This window comes from Helicoverpa zea, chromosome 19 (assembly GCF_022581195.2).
Source record: "Helicoverpa zea isolate HzStark_Cry1AcR chromosome 19, ilHelZeax1.1, whole genome shotgun sequence".
In the NCBI taxonomy this organism is placed as follows: Eukaryota; Metazoa; Arthropoda; class Insecta; order Lepidoptera; family Noctuidae; genus Helicoverpa; species Helicoverpa zea.
The window spans coordinates 1,447,629-1,464,777 of NC_061470.1; the positions used below are offsets into that span (position 1 = coordinate 1,447,629).

The window sequence follows — 17,149 nt, forward strand, 5'->3', positions numbered from 1 at the left end:
AAAACTATCATTACCATTTTTTTAGATGAATGTAACGATTTGAAGCACTTTGATATATTATTTATAAACGCAACGAATACACAGTTTTAATAATACACTTCGGTTTCACACACTTATGAAATATTAGGGAGACACTTCTTATTTCACGATAATAAAAAATGCAGACGTCCGAACGGCGGTCAGTGCTTCCGCCATATTAAAAAAAGCAGAGAGAAAAGAACTCTCCGTTTCGGATACACGTTCGGAAGTGAGACAATGACAAAACAATTTAGCTGTAAACAAATTATACATGTGATACTAAGGAAAAATCAAAGTAGTAGTAGTGAATTTGAAACATAAATAAAATTCAAACTTGCAAATAGTGGAAAACATTACAGATTTAAATGATATTATGAAACTCATATCCAAACGTAAGTTGTGTCAAAAGCGTCAATCTGAAAAATAAGGCGGCCTCACACAGATGGAATAGCTCTCTCCATTAAAATTCATTAATTATTATTAAAGCATTTTAGAAAAGTAAAGAAGGCGCAGAATTGTGACGTCTGGAATTCAAAATATGAAAATAAATCCAAACGCTCTGGTTTCCATACATTTTCATTCTATGAGTCAACGCACACGCCCCAACATGATTCTGAATTTTCTCAGTTACGCTGTGTTGAAGTCAAAGCTGCGGATAGATCAATCAATGCAGATACACACTGAATTGAAGAAAGATATGATTATTCTGAATGATTAATACAATTAATGTGAAGCAGTATATTAAAATAGTTTTATTTTTCGGATTCGAATAATTCCGGCTGTATGGTGCAGCCTTTAGAACAAGTACAGGATCCGAAAGCTATTATAACAAAATAATTCTTGCCTTCTGCTTGACTTCTTCTCACTCACTGTGATCTGGGAGTCCCAACCGTTAAACAATTTTAAAAATAGAAATTAAAATGCAAAGGACTTTAAACTAAAAATGGACCCCTTTTCAAATCGTCAGTCATAAAGTTTCTATGTATTAGAAACTAGCTTTCTGCCCGTGGTTACACCCACGTCCCGAGATAGCTACTTCCCATAGCCGGATGCTGACAAAAATATTTTAAAATATAAAGATTGGTAAAGGAAGGCTTGTTAAAAGAAATACAAACTATACACCGAGCAAAATGTATTTATTTCAATAACTATTACTAAATTCATATCGTTTTAAATCACATTTCTTCTACTAAGCACCAACATCAAGCGGACAGTTTATCTTTTAAAATAATCAATGAAATAACTATTCCCTATAATAACCCCGAATTCTCACTTAATGCCGGTTCCATACCGTGATTATCCGATTCTTCAATCAATCAATCAAATGATTGATAGGAAAGACATAAGAATTCGTCGCAAATACGTCATTAAAATGTGAATAATTAGAATTGACACTTCACAGGTTGTATAACTAAAAACACCTATTAACATTCATATTTATCAACCTGTATGGTCGATTGACGGCCGTTCAAATATTCAAGTAGTTTTTAATGAATGTATGTTTTATACAAATTACAGATTATATTTTGATAAGTTCTATGTTATTTTTCGGTTAGTCTTAGCACATAGGAGGAAATGTTATTATCAATCAAAAAAAAAAAAATCTTTAGATTGATAACAGCATTTCAGGTTTTGCATTGAATGGCTCTATTATCTAATGGTGCGATATATCCATCTATTTTATGCACATATATGATTTTCTATTATAAGAGTATTTCATTTACGCTATTTAAAATTTTGTGTGATTGCTGAATGTAATGGTCACTAAACAATTCCTAACGTTTTTTTCTAGATTAAAGGTGCAATGCATTTTTAGATAATACAAAATTTAAAAAATCATACATAAGGTTAAATCATAACTAAGGCAATCAAATGACAACTGTCATATAGAGGTTTTTTTACAACTCCAATACAATCAAAGGTCTAAATTGATTTTCAATTATGTAACAAGTGCTTGAATAACACAGGTTTTTTGTTTCTGTTCCTTTTGACACATTTTAGGTTATCAATCAGTCAGTCAATCAATCAATCTTGACATGATAGAATTATATTTTTAAAATAGATATTTTAAAGTGAGGCCAATACTGGCACAACAAGTCACTATAAAACAATATTTGATTTATATTTATAGTTTCAATCTAAAAATTGAACATCTATGAAAACAAGATCTATGAACACTCTGACTTCAGAAGTGGTTACCATACATGCCCGGCATTGGCATGTTCAGTGGTCCCATGGGGTATGGCACATTAGGAACTCCCTGAGGCTGCCCATAGCTTGGGTATGGCAGGTACGGTTTAGCATATCCGTTACCGAATGAATTCTGATTTCCAGACCTGAGCAGTTCAGCCATTTTCTCGGCTTTGAACTTCCTTAAATGCATGTTCTTGCGAGCTGGTTCAAAGTCTTCAAGGAATTTCTCAACGGTTATCTTCCCTGAGAGGAAGTCTTGTGCTAGATTCTCCGATTGCTCCTCGGATTCTGCGGCAGCTGTTTGAAGTAGAGCTTGAGTTGTGTCTGGTGATATGCCCGCCGATTTTGTTTCTGGTGCAAGAAAATTCAAGCATTATTATGATACATATGGTTTCCTTCACTATCAAATCTCTCATCACTCTAAGGTTTGTCCAAAGAAATCCCATATCTGGGTTAAGCTTGGCTTTATATAAATGAACTTTCAAATATTGATATGAAAAATTAAAAAAATAAAAACTTTTAAAATAATTAAAAATTAAAAACTATAAGTTTCTTATTTCGCTGCTAAGACATGACCTTTACCCTTTACAGCATTTGATTTATGTATTGAGGACACTGGTTATAGCACTATTGTTGCTGGGAAGTTTATTCCACCATTTCTTCTTCCCAGCAAAAACATAGGAAGTGGTTAAAGATGGACGTTTTGTTTGATTTTGGAATGTACTCACTATATTCCTCCAGCAGTTCTTGAATACGAGAGCACAGTTGTTCTCCCATCTCCGACTTCTCCTGGACCTGAGCCTTTGCCTCCTCAAGCTCTGGCTCCTTGCCCAGGTTGAACTCTGCCAGAGATCTGTTGCTGGCTATTGTCATCTCCCGCTCTGTCTCCCAATCTTTGACCTGTAGTTGTTGTTGAATTTATTTGATTTTAGAATGTGAAATGTGAATGTTATGTGATATAAAAATATATGAAAACAAGATCTATGAACAATTGAAATACTTATGTACAGAAATGCAAATTCCAATTAAATAAAACATTATGGTCTAGTTAATTTTGCAAAATTATTATATTGTTTGACAGAAATCACTACAGAGTTTTTTTCAAGTTATGTATGTTTTACAGTTTTCTATCATCATGTAATAAGTTCAATTTAATAGTCAGTTGATATACATAGTTATACGAAGAAGCTCTTATCATTAATAACAAGAGGCGGTTATGATTGCATGTTTATTCAATTCTAACTATGACTCACTCTTTGTATGTACATCCTGTGCTTGTTATTGCGAAACTATTAAGGGTACATTGGATCCATTAACATACACACAGACTGCTTAAATAAATTCTATTATAGCTACATAACCTTATAATTAGACCAGAATCACATTTTAATGGCATTTTCATTGTTTTTACCTGTTTTACATCCTTCAGTACACTGTCGAATTTAGCGTCATCATTTAACATTTCTTTAAGCTCGTCTGAGTTCAAATGAGCCAGCAAGCCCAAGGCTGACGGGTAGTCCGGCTGTATCATCTTGAATATCACGAGCTATCACGATTCAGCAGCTGTAAATCTCGAGGATAATCACGTAAAATCGTAAAATAATTACTGCAAGGCAAGACGTCAGAAGGAAAATAAAACCAACAACAATGACCGTATGACAGTGACATTGACAAACCTAAATTCGTCTAAAAACTAAACACGTTTTCAAAGAATTAAGAATACTGGCAATCTTGCTCCAGGCAGATAATCACGAAAGTGAAAACACCTCAATCAGTACGTCAAAATGACGGTCTCGGAGAGTACAATTTAGATTTTTCAAAATTCCCATTGTAAATAAGATTTAATGCTAATTTCTAATTGTAACATATGACAAACTTTCATATTTATTGTGACGACCAAAAGTTCTCTTAGTTCTAGTCAGAAATGGTACTTGCTGACCCGCCATACGACATAGAATACTACTACAGTTTGTACCCGACACTGCTCGCGGAACTGTTGTTGTATTTTAGGAATTTTGCTTTGTATATAAGCTTATGGGTGTTCGGGTACTTGTGTGTGTGCTGTTTGGTGTATCGGCGGTATGCGAGGCGGCTGCCGACACGGACTCGCGGCGCACTTGGCGCGAGACGAGTGTTGGTGGTCGTAGCTCACCCGGATGACGAGTGCATGTTTTTCGGGCCCACAATCTTCAGATTGTGCGAGCAAGGTGCTGACGTACACGTACTGTGCTTATCAAATGGTACGTGACATTATTTGAACCCTAAACTATTACTTTACTCTCATATTTATGTAATTAGTAAAGGTCAAATGTTAATCAGGTAGTTTCAGATTACATTCAATCTCTCTAGTATTACAACTTTATACAGTTCTTATACAAGATATTACAAAAAACTATACCAATTTCCAGGTAACTTTGGAGGTAAAGGAAAAATAAGACGGAAGGAACTATGGGAGGCATGTCTAGAACTTGGCGTACCAAACCAGAATATTTGTATAATAATGGATGACCGGCTGAAGGACAACCCGAGGATCCAGTGGCCTGTACCGGTGATAGCTAAGCTGATACATCATCATGTAGAAGTGATAGATGTAGATACGCTGGTTACGTTTGATAGAGGCGGCGTGTCGGGCCATGCTAATCACTCCGCTGTATTTTATGCAGTCGCTTATATGTTTGTTGAGAAATTAATACCACAGAGTGAGTAAATTTTTACAAGATTATTATTTATTTTTTAATAAGAAAATATACCTATTATTAAATAAACTGCTAATACACAAAAACTTATTGGTTTGTAGAGTATAAAAAAATAATTTTAAAACCGTAAAGCAATTTTTGAAAAAAAGTTAAAGCAGACCCTTACATTTGTTTAAATGTAAAAGGTAATTGCAGTCTAACAATAATCGCTATTGTTTTCAGGATGTACAGTATACACATTAGATTCAGTAAATATATTCAGGAAGTACATAGGCTTCCTGGATCTGCCACTTAGTTTTTTACTTTCTTCTAAAAGGTGAGTAAAAATTTACCTTCTTCCTTCTATGATTGCATTCTAGAATATAATTAAAAATAATTTTTTGTTCATCTTTTCTTTTATTCTTGTCTTTCCTGATTGATCTGATATTGACAAATAAAAGACAAGGATGTTTAAGAAATTTTCATAAGGGATTAGTATGTAAAGGTCATACATAGAGGTAGAGCATAAGGAGGAGAAACAACATAAGAAACTCCCTTATGTATGTTCTTCTTCCTACATAATTGGACATAGTTATGCGGAAACGTTCCAACCCACAAGTCACCCGAAATCGAGTTATTGTGATTGAACAGCCTAAAATTTAGCATATGGTTATCTAAACTCAATATAATTCAACAATAAAACCTCTAGTACCTTTACTTGTTAGAATAAAAAAGAATACAACTGAAACGCGTAAATGCTTATATCTCAAATTCAAGTTTAATTTGAGATATAAGCATTTACGCGTACAGTGGGTTGGAACGTTTCTGCATAACTACGTCTAATTATGAACTACCCCTATTTACTTCATTACTCTATTATTAACGGGTTATTCCCGCTCGGTAACACCCTTTCATCAACACTGTTGACGATCGGGAAAAAAAAGTTTCGTTCGTTCACAGTGTTGACAAATGCTACTTATTATTTTAATGTAAAATGGTTATTATGCACATGATAGGGCCACTTTTATTTTCTAGTTAATTGTGTTTGAAAAGATCTAACATAATCCATTAAAACATTTAAAAAATCCATGTCATTTTATTTCCATATTTTAAAAATAAAAACCAGCATTCATGGACACTGCGAACGAACGAAACTTTTTTTTCCTGATTGTCAACAGTGTTGATGAAAGGGTGTTACCGAGCGGGAATAACCCTTATTAAATCAATGCGCTTCCGCAATGTACTCTGTTATGTACTTCTCCTATGTACTCCGTTATGTACTACTCCTATATACTCCGTTATATACTCCTCCTATGTACTCCATTATGTACTACTCCTATGTACTCCATTATGTACTACTCCTATGTACTCCGTTATGTACTACTCCTATGTACTCCATTGTGTACTACTCCTATGTACTCCATTGTGTACTACTCCTATGTACTCCATTGTGTACTACTCCTATGTACTCCATTATGTACTACTCCTATGTACTCCGTTATGTACTACTCCTATGTACTCCATTATATACTACTCCTATGTACTCCATTATGTACTACTCTTATATACTCCGTTATATACTCCTCCTATGTACTCCGTTATATACTACTCCTATGTACTCCGTTATATACTCCTCCTATGTACTCCGTTATATACTACTCCTATGTACTCCATTATATACTACTCCTATGTACTCCATTATGTACTACTCCTATGTACTCCGTTATGTACTACTCCTATGTACTCCATTATGTACTACTCCTATGTACTCCATTATATACTACTCTTATGTACTCCATTATGTACTACTCCTATGTACTCCGTTATGTACTACTCCTATGTACTCCATTATGTACTACTCCTATGTACTCCATTATATACTACTCTTATGTACTCCATTATGTACTACTCTTATATACTCCGTTATATACTCCTCCTATGTACTCCGTTATATACTACTCCTATATACTCCGTTATATACTCCTCCTATGTACTCCGTTATATACTACTCCTATGTACTCCATTATATACTACTCCTATGTACTCCATTATGTACTACTCTTATATACTCCTATGTATTCCGTTATGTACTTCTCCTATGTACTCCGTTATGTACTACTCCTATATACTCAATTATGTACCACTCCTATGTACTCCATTATGTACTACTCTTATATACTGCGTTATATACTCCTCCTATGTACTCCGTTATATACTACTCCTATGTACTCCGTTATATACTATAGTTCGGCCATTCAGAGAATGCGTTCCTGACACGTCGCGATTGAACTGACGACGTAACTTTGCAATGGCGTTGCAGTTACGATAAAAATATTTTTGCTGGTTGTTTACCGTTTTAACAATTGAGGAGCATTAAAACAACATTATTATATCAATAATCAATGAATGTTATAATTTTGTGCCAAACTGAGAGTCAAATAACTTGGTAAACAATATTTTTCTAAATCTATACTGCGCTATTACAAGGTTATGTCAGCGGTTTATATTTTGTAGTGCTGTGCTAAAAATAACAGGCAAGTATCGTAATCTGTTCTTATACAGTTATAATATAAAATAATACGTTTTGATTTTCTTTTTAAGAATTGGAAAATAATGGACTATAAGACTTAATTATAACGTTTATGAAATATAAAAATAAAACTATGACCAAACCGCATTTTTATACTTAGATTAAAAATGGTAACCCCAAATGGCGTTATGGGCCGCCATTTTGTGACGCTAAAACAGTCGTCCGTTGTCGTTTCGTGCGCATAGACCACGTTTTTCAAGTGTTTTCGATCTGTTTTTATTTGATTACCCGGCTTTTGTTAGACCGAGATATCAGGATTGATTCTGTTATTGATAATAATATAATTATACATGTAGGCGAAGATGATGATGAAGACACCACCTCCTCAAGCAAATCGGAGTCTGATTAATATTCTGTTCGCACATTCAATTCAATGTACTTGTAACAAAGAATAAATAAAACAATTTTATTATATGAATATTACCTTTTTTTGGTTTCCACTTAAATAACTAAAATATAAAACAAATGATTCCGCCAATTTAAAACGAAAATAATCTTAAAATAATGCGGCGGTTCATTTTGAAGGAACGGTAACGAACTCAGTGTTATGTTGTGCCCATCACTAGTCGTGACTAACTGATAGGTGTCAGGAACGCATTCTCTGAACGGCCGAAGTATACTCCTATGTACTCCGTTATGTACTACTCCTGTGTACTGCGTTATGTACTACTCTTATATACTCCGTTATATACTCCTCCTATGTACTCCGTTATATACTCCTCCTATGTACTCCGTTATATACTACTCCTATGTACTCCGTTATGTACTACTCCTATGTACTCCGTTATGTACTACTCCTATATACTCCTCCTATGTACTCCGTTATATACTCCTATGTATTCCGTTATGTACTACTCCTATGTACTCCGTTATGTACTACTCCTATGTACTCCTTTATGTACTAACCCCAGGCTAGACTTAAATACAAACCTACATACTCAATTCCAGATACTTCCTCCGCTGGACGGAAAGCCGGCGCATAGTCCGCGCGATGAAGCGACACCGTTCCCAAATGGTGTGGTTCCGCTACCTCTACGTGTTCTTCTCACGATACATGATCATCAACACCCTCAGACGAATCAGCTTAGCAGACATTGAGCTTGAGCTGGAGGTAGACGATTGAGTACAAAGACTTACAACATGTTTTAAGTAAACTTTTACGCTGTTAATAGACAAAAGTGAACATTTTTGTAAGCATTTGGCGTAGACAAAGCTAGATTTTATAACATTTTTGATAATGTTTCAAAAAGTCTAGGTCTGTTAGTTAAGGTCATGCCACACATGAATGGTATGGCACGGTACCCGGCAGCTGTTGTTAGGTAGTTGCTACCTCACTGTTACCTCCTTGGCTTTTTATATTGCCGTTATAAAATGTTTTATATTAGATACTATTTAAGGGTGAAATTCAAATGACAAGTTAATCACTGAATTGGAGTTGCGCCGCTCCCGTGCCGTGTTGCTCATGTGTGCCATAACCTTTATGACTTGTCTTTAATGTCTATTGTAAATAGTCCAGCTACTTTAATATTTTGTTGGTAATTAATGCTACTCCTAATTTGATAGTGGGTTTAAAATGTAGTGGTAGCATTGGCTTACTACAAAACGGTAAGGAGGCTACTTGTTAGATCAACGTTAATGGTTGTAAAGAGATAAAACTTATTTAAAAAGATTTTAAAGTAAAGATTCACCTTCATTTTAGTGGGCTTAGAAGCATGCCTTTGCATGCACCTTTCACTTATGTCATTCCTATTTTCCCTTTATAAGGTTCCTCACTAAAGTACCAATTACTTAATTATTTTCTAACATAGAAGAAAAATATGTTTCCTACATTTTTAATGTGTTTTATTGCAGCAAAAGAGGTTAATATTCTTTTTATATTGTCTAAATCTTCCTGCTCTGTTCACAGAGCAAATAATATTTTTTTTTCATGGCAATTCTTCACATGCCTTGCTAAAATGCCATCTGCTGACTATCAATCGAGCAATCAACTCGCCAAAAGCAGTTGCTAGACTTCTAGGTACAATCTAGTTTCACAATACTTGAGCGTGCAAGGGCAAACAGCTTGGCATCTTCCTAAAAAGTAAAATCGAACGCAAAATGCTTCATTGAACTCTCTATGTTGTTTCACACAACTTATCCATTCTTTAAATTATAAAAAAAGGTAAAGCTTGTGTGTTTGTGACTTGTGACATTGTTAAGGGTAACATCTGGAACTGATGAACCTACTTTGAAAATTTGTTTATCAGTAGAAAGGAAAGCTACGTTATTTGTGAGTGACATAGCCCATATTTACCTGGATACGCCACGGGAATGGGCTAGTTAGGAAATAAATTGAATGATGTTAAAGATAAAAGTAAGATAATCGTGAATGTGCAAAGTTCGAGATAGGTAGAGAACAGAAGTTTCTATGGCATATAATGAGTTCGATTTTTTACACGTATTTAAGAACAAATTCCCTATTTATTTACATTTTTAATGTATTTCTATAAAATTCATGTTTTTTTTTAATTTTTTATTCTGACCAATCCATGGTTGGTTCAACTTTGAGAATTATAAACTTTAATGCAAAGCCATAAAGTCTATTATTATTTTCACTGATTTGTCCAATTTTGCTTTTATTGACTTTGATATTCTTTTGTAAAGAAGTATATTGAACGAAGTTTTTATTTATAACTTAATCAAAAGACAAATGGGATATACAGAGATTTCTATATTTATTGTGTGTGAATTTTTTAATTCTGTTGAGTGTTGCCAGTGAGGTTGCTAGGATATTTTTATTAAGAATTTCTTTCGAACTGTTGAGTTACGCCTTCTTACAGAGAAGGCGTATAATAACTACGCTTACTAATTTTATGACTTACTTAATACCCTGGCTCCACCTGCAAATGAGTGCTTCGTCAGTTGAATGTTTGTAAATGATTCGCTAGTCTGTTACTTAGTGTAGGTGTTTATAAATTACGACGAATTTGTTTAAACTTATTAAAAATTATGTTTTTTATAACTTGGCCACAATTTTTTTTTAATAAGATCAAATGTATTGTTTATCCTGTGATATTCAGTTCTTTAAAATCGCGTTTAATTGGCATTTATTTATTTTGAAATGTTTTTCCACGTTGATATTTTATCTAATGTCCAATAAACGATCAAAGTGATCATAATGTTATTTTGTAGTTTTATTTCTCTTTAGTTTGTGGCAAGGTTACAGCCGGACGGGTCGATAGCTTGAAAATCAGTTGTGTTGAAGAGGTCAGATAGGCACCATGTGGTACTCGGCTGCATCCAATTAGACTGGAAGCAAACCTCCGTAGTTGGGAAAAGGTGAGGTAGATTATAATTTAGGTGCCTCGTTCCATTTACCAGATCTTTTTTCCCGCAATATCCCTCAGGCAGATCTCGATCTTCTTACAGAATCAAGATACATAAGGCGCACGGTGTCCTCACGAACGGGGCGTTTTATTCTGTTCTCTCAATGATAATATGATAAAGGAAAAAAAATAAAAGTGGAACCACGTCTGCCGTGTTTTCATATTAAATGCATGTCGGCGTTGTTTTCACAGCCAAAGAAGTGTAAATGTAAAATGTTACCAGTGTTGATATGTAAGTAAAATAAGTCAAGTGTGCTGTGATTCATCGATATAATGCTACAATGCTTGTGTCATCAATTTTAATGTAATTTTTGCTAATGCACAGCTCAAAGCCGGTGATTTATAATATAATGTACATAACAGAAACAAGTTACCACAGATTAAATTATTTTATTTGTGTTGGCCTCAAAATATTCATAGTACATTTTACAACAAATGTTATTTCGTTACATTAATTATACTTATCAATGCAAGAACTTTGAAACGTTTTAATTAGCTAAACATTTAAAAATTGACAATTTTAGCGACTATAGATAAAAATTTTCTTTAACTACTTAGGAAGTGGAGCGACGAAATGACTTACAAGCTTAAACAATTTACAATACAAGCATCCGAGGACCTGTTCCAGGTAAAAAATAAAATAAAATAATTTGTGTACTTAACTTTATTTGGTAACTGCAACAAATAAGCTTCAACAACATCAAGCAAAGCTTCTATATATCTGAGGAGTCGTAACGCGGAGCTATTCATAATGGAAGTTACGTCACAAACAGTTAAGTACTAGGTGTTCAACAGAAGCACTAGGCGATGCTAAAAGCGGGTTGGCAACGACTTTACTATGTCTACAAAAAAACACTACTCGCAAATATATTATCACGCTGTATTTGATGTAAAACTTATTACAACATAAGTAAAAAAACTTAATTAAAAGAAAGTGCAATATTAAGCTGAGCCGCCGCGGCCGCAGCCCGTGCTGTACACTGGGCACCGCGGACTGCGGCCGCAGCGGCGCGATACATGGCTACACCGAATTATTTGTTAATAAGGAACATAATCCACTATGAACATGAATATCCACATAAAATTTTATAATATTGTACTGATTCAATAATTCCATATCCACTGATCCCATACATTGCGTGAACACAAGAGAGCGAACAAAGATTAAGTAGCAAACGATAAAACGTCACCGTCGGTACAAACTGGAATGTCACACAATTATTAAAAATACTGATTTGTTAAACAACAAAAAAACTTATTCATACAAAATATATTGAAACACCACTAGCCGAGGATGTTGCAACCTGAACCCTTCGCCAATAAATAAGTTATCGAGGTTACCACTATATAATATATCCCAGAGACCGCCTAACTATCATTCACCTTGCAACACCCTCTCTACCCGACTACCAGAGGGTTGCCATTGTTAAACAATATTGCACCAATAATTTATTAACGTGCCTCGACTAACGTACGGTACTATTGCGCAGAATTCATTACTTTATAATATAAATACAAGAGCTGAGCTCGCGGCTGTCGGAAGATACAAGATGGCCGCACACTTCTCCTTGCAATGTAGTGTCAAATTGAATTACATTTATATATTTTTTTATTAATTAGGTAACGACAACACTACCTGTTAACCACTGACTACATCGACTTATTAGTTATTAAATATTATCTATACCATATTATATCATTTTTCTAATGGTAAACTATGCCCTCGCTTGAACTGAGATCGCACGTTCAATAATGTGGGACATTTCTCTAATGTCAACATATATGATTTATTAAGCATAACGTTACAGGAGAGAAACTAATTATAAAATCAACATTTCCGCATTGTCACAACTGCCAGCAGTTGTTTTTGGTGTTGCCATGACAAACTTGTAGAAAGGAGGTAGTGGGGGAGGTCTGATGTCCGAGTATGGGCCCTGGCAATAGACCAGAAAATAAATAAACACCACACTTATCGTCACATTTGGCCAGGTCTCGGATAATGTTGTTGACTCGCAAAAAGTTTCACACAACTCATAAAAATATTTAAAAAAGAGAAATGCAAAGTTTGTAGTTGATATAAAACAATAAATAGCTTGAGAATGGCGTTTATTCGTTATGGTTCTCGTTATGGTAAAGTTGTTCATGGCAACATGGCATGCAATCCCAGCGCTCGGGCAGTGAGCGGTCGCGGAGTTATTGCTTGTGTACTAGACCGCGCAATCATTCGCTAATGTTCAACTGAACTGCTACATTACACTAGAATGGACAAAACATTGTTTTCCGTGAATGAACCCCTTTAGTCAAACGCCTAACATTTATATAATAAGTCTAATACCGAAATGAATTTTTAATTCAAGTATGTAGCTTTTCCAAGCATTTGGTTAGGGAGGAACGCTGGTGGGGCTGGGGCCCAGGGGCCCGGGGCCCGGGTGTGTGGGGCCCGGGTGCCTACTCGTTGTCGGCCCGCATGCCGCGGACCTCGCCCTCGCGGCGCAGCTTCTCGAGCTCCTCCTTGGTGCGGTCCTCGATGGCGCGGATGTCCGCCATCGTCATGCCGAACCAGTCGTCGATTGAGCAGAATACTTGTCTGTAATACAGCATTAAATATTTAATACTCATTGTCGTATTGCCTGAAAGATAACATGAATAGGAAGGGAGTGAGTGTCAGTATGACGAGTGAAGGGAAAAATAGAAGAGAATGACATATTGCGGCGACCCCAAATAAAATTGGGAACAGGTCTCCGATTTTCCTAAGTTCATAATGTCAAAATCGAATAGAAATCGAATCGCAATATGATCGCAATAGCAGTTTTAACCATATCGGGCATTCTGCTACTAATAATAGACCAATGGTATTCGATTGACATTAAAATTTGATTGGTGTGCGATTGGTCTGCTATTTTGGTGATTTTGGTCTATACGGTAGTTTGCTGTACAATCATTTTGCAATCGTAAATCATTTGCAGACAAAATGATTCATTATTGAATGACAGAAAAGGATAAAAACGTTTATTTCAAAGAAAAAATAGCGGAATGTCACATACGCTTCAATCGTAATCGAGTCGGGATTGGATCTCAGTCGAATCGAGTCGAACGTGAATCGTATGACGCTTAAGTAAAATTAGGAGAATCGGGCCCCAGGAGGAAGAAGAAGACTCATTGTCATATTGTCACATGTGCGTTTTTAATGTAATGAAGTCTGGAATTATCATCGGTTTGTATTCCGGATTTTTATAAGCTTATTGGCCACAGATTCATTACAGGGGCCTTATAATCAGCTACTGTGTGAGTAAATACTTTATAAATCTCAATACATATGCGTTACATTTTTATTATTTTCAAGTTGGATGGCAATGTGTTATGTAGGTTATGAGAATTCAATAGATCGTTACTCACCTATGGAAAATGGTGAACAACCGCCGTTCAGATTTCTGGATCACATTTTCTACTTTACTCTGTAAATAAATAACATTTTGAATTAGTCAAATATAAAAGAGCAAAAATCTTATGAAGACACTTGTGGTCTGCCTAATAATGATTTAAGTAATTTCACTATTATTATGGACCAGGACCGGAAAAAAACAGAAAATAAACAAAAGTGAAAATTTGCAGATTCGAAAAAAAAATATACAAAAATCCACAATTGAACTAACATTTCTGTAATAATAAACATAACCGAAAGGGACTTCCAATATGTAGTTTTTTTAGAACAATGTAAGCCCCTGGTGGGTAAATAAGTATCTAAACTTAACTTCCGCAACTTAAGAGGCAAGTACTTAAAGGAATCACAAGATAGGAAAGGTCTGCACTTAATAAGCCTCTTCAAACGTCGAGTACTCTCTCTGAACAAATGCCATCACCAACCTGTAGGCCAAACCACTTGAACTCAGCAGTGACGAGTTTGTAGCATGTCATGACGGGTTTGACATCGTTCTTCCAAGTGGCGCCGACGAGGGGGCCGCGGCCGGTCTTGCTGGACTTGAACTTGGTGGGATCCGTTTCCGGCTTGTAGTCGGCTGAAGAAAGAGGATCGTTGGCGATGTCTATGTGGACGACCTCGCGGTTCTTTAGCTTTTCCGGGGGTAGCTCGTGTACCTGGGGAATTGGAGAATTATATTTTTGAATAGTGCAATACGATTGAGCGGGGTTTAGCTACTTTTATGGGTTTCAAGTCTGTCTGTTAGCTCCTCCTGGGTAGTTCTCAGGATTACGGCCAGATTTAGCAAATCTCATGTAACATCAGGGTTTTTAAAATTTTCATAAAAGAATTGTTTATTGGAAACTAGCTTTTGCCCGCGACTTCTTTCGCGTGGAATAGTAATTTCCGGTAGATTTTTGGTTTGACCAATAGGTGGCGCTATATTTATTTATTTATTTATTTTTTTTTTTTGTAATAAAAACTATCCTATGTCCTTTCTCAAGTTTCAAATTATATCTGTACCAAATTTCACACAAATCGATTCAGTAGTTTAGGCGTGAAGAAAAGACAGACAGACAGACAGACAGACAGAAAGACAGACAGACAGTTACTTTCTCATTTATAATATTAGTTAGGATCAGGCGTTTTCTTCGGATTTTAGTTATTCATTTAGTTCTACATTCTCATGAAAACAACAACCTGTTTAGGTGAAGTAGGAGATAAGTCCAACGGACTAGTGGAGAAGACCACTGGTTATCAAAAATACATATTGATTTGCGAATTAAGCTTTGGTTAGTAAAGCTGATAACAATTATGACTAAAACAAGTATTATCGCTTAATCAAACGTGACTTTAATCTTGATTTAAACCTATTCGGAATTCCATGAAAAACTTACAAATATTAAATTAAAATATCCATGTCGCTATGACGAATTAATTAATTTCATATCTATTCAATAAAATTAGCAATTTGTTACATCTGTTGTTTTATCACGGCGCATTATCGTGATAATATGCAATCTATTGACTTACGGCCAGTTTCTTCATCAAAAGTTAAAGTAATGTCTAAAGTAAAAGTAACGGCCAAATACGTTTTTTCAAGGCTAAAGTGACAGCAAAACTAATAGAAAAATCGAATTTGACCGTTACTTTTACTTTAGACATTACTTTGACTTTTACTTTGGCTTTAACTTTTGATGAAGAAACTGGCTGTTATTGAAAAAGAGTTTCCGGGTGAATTTGGCTAATATTTTTATGTTTAGTCACAGATTATTAAATAGTATTTTTTATGCCGACCTTTGTATTCGGTCATATCTAGTAGCCATTAGGTCTAGACGGGCTGTTTCAGTAATTTCAAGATAAAGTGTGTTCAAACGACTTCCCAAAAAGGAGGAGGTTCTCAATCGGATGTTTATTAATTATTTAGGGGAAACTCTTTTATTTGAAATGAACAAACTTTTCCCTTGATATGGTATATAAATTCAGTAGTCCATGTATTAACTAACAAAAAGGCCTCAAATACAACATACATCCTAAATCTACAGCTACTTTTTGAAAACATTATATTATTATAAAAAATGAATCATTCAAAAACTCCGAAACTCTACAGCAACCAAATTCTGAATTTCTACATGACCTTAATACAAATTTCGGCGCGACAACCTCGACTGACCTACGTCACACCTCTCATAATCGCATTATGTGTGTGATTACCCTTCGTTATGCGTAATTGCTGACATTTTACATACGTGACATCTTTGAGACATTTTATTTGACTTTGTACGTGATTTTTACATGAGCCACTTCCCGCACAAAAAGTAACAAATTCAAAGTCCAATACGTTTATTGAAATTAGGCACTTTTTTAAGATAAATTACATTGAACAGTACTCTAAAAGTCACCGCTTTCTAGTGTTATGGCTGGGAAGAAGAAACGGTGATGAACAAACTTCCCAGCAACACAGCTGCAGTTAAATTATTCTCTATAATTAGTCTATTGCAGTTAAATTATTTAATTACAATTTTATTACTAAACATACCAATTTACCAATTGCCTATATGCTATTCTGATGTAGAAAGCTATGTTACCCCCAAGTTTCATTAAAATCTTTTCAGCAGTTGGCGTGTGAATAAGAAACAAAAACACAAGCTCAAAAAAGTTCTTCTTTATAATAATAATGTGATTTTTCATTCTGTGAAAGGTTAGTTAGGTCTTGCTTCATCCTTTTTTTAAAGATTATTTAACTACCAATTTCTATCTTTGTACGATAAGCAAGCATCAACTAACTAATTTTAGCATTACGTAAGTTTATAAAAGATGACGACATAATGTTACTACAAGTAACATAGTTTTACTACGTACTAAAAGTTTGATCTATCAATTAAAATAA

At 34.9% G+C, this 17,149-nt stretch overlaps 4 protein-coding genes across 4 annotated transcripts in view; 1 reads left to right on the forward strand and 3 right to left on the reverse strand.

Annotated features, from left to right (window-relative positions):
• The window catches only part of LOC124639292 (protein strawberry notch), a 38,333-nt gene extending 38,126 nt beyond the window's left edge, over window positions 1-207 (reverse strand). The window contains exon 1 of the mRNA XM_047176561.1: window positions 15-207. Within this exon, the coding sequence (XP_047032517.1) occupies window positions 15-17 (3 nt within the window). The 5' untranslated portion in view covers window positions 18-207. The remainder of the gene's footprint in view (window positions 1-14) is intronic.
• Window positions 208-1,216: 1,009 nt separating this feature from the next.
• LOC124639719 (vacuolar protein sorting-associated protein 37C) lies at window positions 1,217-3,873 on the reverse strand. The gene is made up of 3 exons (XM_047177179.1): window positions 3,623-3,873; window positions 2,940-3,111; window positions 1,217-2,562 (listed from the first exon to the last, which is right to left on the reverse strand). Exons 1-3 carry the CDS (start codon window positions 3,740-3,742, stop codon window positions 2,204-2,206), a joined length of 651 nt encoding a protein of 216 aa, XP_047033135.1. The 5' UTR covers window positions 3,743-3,873; the 3' UTR covers window positions 1,217-2,203.
• Window positions 3,874-3,968: 95 nt separating this feature from the next.
• LOC124639717 (N-acetylglucosaminyl-phosphatidylinositol de-N-acetylase) lies at window positions 3,969-10,495 on the forward strand. The gene is made up of 4 exons (XM_047177177.1): window positions 3,969-4,451; window positions 4,620-4,910; window positions 5,130-5,223; window positions 8,425-10,495. The coding sequence occupies exons 1-4, from the start codon at window positions 4,136-4,138 to the stop codon at window positions 8,597-8,599; spliced, it is 876 nt and encodes a 291-aa protein (XP_047033133.1). The 5' UTR covers window positions 3,969-4,135; the 3' UTR covers window positions 8,600-10,495.
• A 720-nt stretch (window positions 10,496-11,215) lies between these two features.
• The window catches only part of LOC124639718 (phosphatidylinositol transfer protein alpha isoform), a 35,570-nt gene continuing 29,636 nt past the window's right edge, over window positions 11,216-17,149 (reverse strand). Inside the window, exons 6-8 of the mRNA XM_047177178.1 lie at window positions 14,706-14,936; window positions 14,238-14,296; window positions 11,216-13,428 (exon numbers count right to left, since the gene is read on the reverse strand). Coding sequence (XP_047033134.1) covers window positions 13,290-13,428; window positions 14,238-14,296; window positions 14,706-14,936 — 429 coding nt within the window. The 3' untranslated portion in view covers window positions 11,216-13,289. The remainder of the gene's footprint in view (window positions 13,429-14,237; window positions 14,297-14,705; window positions 14,937-17,149) is intronic.